This window comes from Maylandia zebra, linkage group LG10, assembly GCF_041146795.1.
Source record: "Maylandia zebra isolate NMK-2024a linkage group LG10, Mzebra_GT3a, whole genome shotgun sequence".
NCBI lineage: Eukaryota > Metazoa > Chordata > Actinopteri > Cichliformes > Cichlidae > Maylandia > Maylandia zebra.
The window spans coordinates 3939980-3943687 of NC_135176.1; the positions used below are offsets into that span (position 1 = coordinate 3939980).

A 3708-nucleotide genomic window follows, 5' to 3' on the forward strand; every position below is an offset into this window, starting at 1 on the left:
TTCTACTCCAAGGCATTACTTTTGAGATTATTATATATTTTTGAAAATATAGCATAATGATAATAATAAACTTTACAAACCACCCAGCAGTATGTAAAGTCAAATTATAAAATACAAGTAAATAACAACTGCAGAACAGAATGTCAGTGTAATGGACACAGACTTCGTTTTGACAAAGCACACTGCTTAGGTAAATGATCTGAGTAGTTGTTCATCACTGATCAATTTGTTAATATGTGTTTCGAGCCAAATACATGACAGGGAGAGAGAGAGAACACGTCATACTATAACCTCCCGGGAGCGGACGGAGGGGGTCAGTCGTTGGGATGCGCATGCGCAGAAAGAGTGTGCGAGCGGCGGGCCTTGACCTTCGGGAAAAAAAACCTCACGGACGGTGACAGCGAAACGGATAACAGTCTTCAGTACCTGCTGGACTTTGAAGCTGTGGATTCTGGGACTGTTAGAAAAGGTAAAACATTTCCATTAAAACCTTATTACTGTTTTGTTTTTGTTACTCGTCATTGTAGCTTGCTGTTAATGTTGTGCTAACAGTAGCGATTAGCTAGATACGTTAGCCGTTGAGGTCAGCGCAATTTAGTATCCAACTGTTTTCCTAACAAAACCACTGTTATAATTAAGTGAAGCTGCTCCCAGCTAATTTGAACCTTTGGCTTCTAAAATATGTGGTTCAATTGCGTGCTGCGTACATAACCTAATGTCAGCTAGACCGAAATTAAAATTTAATATATTGTTAAAGTCACTAAAATGGCGCCTGAAGCCTGTTATGACGTGAGCTCTGTGTCTGCTCTAGAAACTCTGAAATTCTGTAGATCTGAGCCGTACATTAAATACTCACATGAACCTCTACTTTGAATTCTGTATGAGCTGTATAAAATGCAGCTATGCATAAGAGTTTTGAATGAATAATTAGATTAGATAACTCTTTATTGTCTAATCGAATTATATAGAAATGAATAGAAATGTGACATGAGAAGGTGTGTCTTTGACTGTTCCTGCATAACTTAGTTTCGGACTAGTTGACAAGTTATGCTCCAGTCATTTGATGATTCCAAGGTAGATGTTCTTTTGTAATATAGTTAATTTTTTTGTATATTTCATTTATCCACCATCATACATCATACATACAAGCTAAGAAGAGGTCGTTATACTAACAAGAGGTATCAGCACTGGGCCAAAGTTGAGCACATGGTTAAAGTTTGTAATCCAGCCAGGGTGTAAATATCACTCAGCAGCCAGAGCTGAAGCAGGTAGCATCAACAGATAAATCTACTCTACCCGGCTTAAATCACAAGAGCACCTCTGACCAAAAAGCTGTAGATTTTTCTTGTTTGCACAAATTAATCCAGATTCACATTAATTGTGTTCACAGCTCCAACAAAATGAGGAAGAGGAGGGGGAGAAACACAATTAGGTTGAATTACAATTGGATGGAAGGCGAGGACAAGGAGAAGGAAGCTTAGGATGAGGAGGAAGAAAAGCAGCAGGAGCATCTTTAGGGATCCCTATGATGTCATTGAGGTTGGTTTCATTAATATGGTCCTCTCACAAAGAACGATGACTTGTTTTAGTTCACCTACTTCCTGTATTAAATAGTGATGTGCAAAATGTTGTGAAAAACCATGGAGCAGGCACGTATAGTGCATCTGCAGGTAAATGAACATCAAATCTCTAAGACAGACTGAAATCTGTATATTTATCACCCTTATGATAAAACCCATGTCAGCCATTGGTTTATGGACTTTGTATTTTGAAGCCTCAACATTTGCTTTCTTGCTGTTGCTATGTTGGGACCATATTAGGATGAGGGCTCAGAATCTGGAGTCATGCACACTATTGTTTCATTTAGTGTGTATCCATAAGATTCGTACAGCAGATCCAAGTTGTGCCTTGAAAACAGGAAAGTCGTCTGCATAGAGGAGAACTGTAATAGCAGGCTTGTAAAAAGTGAGGCTTTGTGCACTCGTTTTACTTCTGTCACCCTGTTTTGATGCAGATTTCACTTGAAATCAGGCAAGAACTGGACTTATTTTTTTATGTGTTCTTGTGAATTGATTGTGTATCGCATATGTTTGATTTGACTTTCTGCAAGACAACAGTTGTCCGCTGGCCAAAAAAGTTTTCCAAATACCTCCACGTGATCTAGCCTGGATTTAGAAAAGAATAGCAAAAAAAATCTGCACCTCCTGCTTCAGATGCAATTTGTGTTTCTGTGTTCAGAGGCAGCGGCGAGAGTGGAGACCTCGGCTCATCCAGCTGGAGAGCTTGACCAGGAGGAGTCGAACATTAACTGAGCTCTTCCAGGGCACCCTGCAGACTCGGCTGTTGGCATCGGCGAGGGATGACGTGAACGCCAAACTGGAGTCCATCACAGGTCAACTGCAGGTATGCGAGTCAGACCTTCTGAGGAGGGTTTCACTTTTCTCTTCTTTATAATTGACTCTTTTCTCTATCTCTTTCAGCTCCTTGTCTCAGAGTGGGAGGGATTTGAAGCACAAAGGGAGGAACTTGTCATTTGGTTGGCTGATATGGATGTGAGGTTGACCAGCTGACAGGAAACACCAGTGAAAAACTGAAACAACTGCAGGTGTGGGCTTGTTTTGATATGACATATACAGGGAGTGCAGAATTATTAGGCAAGTTGTATTTTTGAGGAATAATTTTATTATTGAACAACAACCATGTTCTCAATGAACCCAAAAAACTCATTAATATCAAAGCTGAATGTTTTTGGAAGTAGTTTTTAGTTTGAGCTATTTTAGGGGGATATCTGTGTGTGCAGGTGACTATTACTGTGCATAATTATTAGGCAACTTAACAAAAAACAAATATACACCCATTTCAATTATTTATTTTTACCAGTGAAACCAATATAACATCTCCACATTCACAAATATACGTTTCTGACATTCAAAAACAAAACAAAAACAAATCAGCGACCAATATAGCCACCTTTCTTTGCAAGGACACTCAAAAGCCTGCCATCCATGGATTCTGTCAGTGTTTTGATCTGTTCACCATCAACATTGCGTGCAGCAGCAACCACAGCCTCCCAGACACTGTTCAGAGAGGTGTACTGTTTTCCCTCCTTGTAAATCTCACATTTGATGATGGACCACAGGTTCTCAATGGGGTTCAGATCAGGTGAACAAGGTGGCCATGTCATTAGTTTTTCTTCTTTTATACCCTTTCTTGCCAGCCACGCTGTGGAGTACTTGGACGCGTGTGATGGAGCATTGTCCTGCATGAAAATCATGTTTTTCTTGAAGGATGCAGACTTCTTCCTGTACCACTGCTTGAAGAAGGTGTCTTCCAGAAACTGGCAGTAGGACTGGGAGTTGAGCTTGACTCCATCCTCAACCCGAAAAGGCCCCACAAGCTCATCTTTGATGATACCAGCCCAAACCAGTACTCCACCTCCACCTTGCTGGCATCTGAGTCGGACTGGAGCTCTCTGCCCTTTACCAATCCAGCCACGGGCCCATCCATCTGGCCCATCAAGACTCACTCTCATTTCATCAGTCCATAAAACCTTAGAAAAATCAGTCTTGAGATATTTCTTGGCCCAGTCTTGACGTTTCAGCTTGTGTGTCTTGTTCAGTGGTGGTCGTCTTTCAGCCTTTCTTACCTTGGCCATGTATCTGAGTATTGCACACCTTGTGCTTTTGGGCACTCCAGTGATGTTGCAGC

At 41.0% G+C, this 3708-nt stretch overlaps 1 protein-coding gene across 1 annotated transcript; it reads left to right on the forward strand.

Moving 5' to 3' along the window:
• The first annotated feature begins 331 nt into the window (after positions 1 to 331).
• Positions 332 to 3126, forward strand: LOC143420660 (uncharacterized). The gene is made up of 4 exons (XM_076888793.1): positions 332 to 469; positions 1391 to 1539; positions 2239 to 2403; positions 2481 to 3126. Exons 2-4 carry the CDS (start codon positions 1483 to 1485, stop codon positions 2568 to 2570), a joined length of 312 nt encoding a protein of 103 aa, XP_076744908.1. The 5' UTR covers positions 332 to 469; positions 1391 to 1482; the 3' UTR covers positions 2571 to 3126.
• The last annotated feature ends 582 nt before the right edge of the window (positions 3127 to 3708 follow it).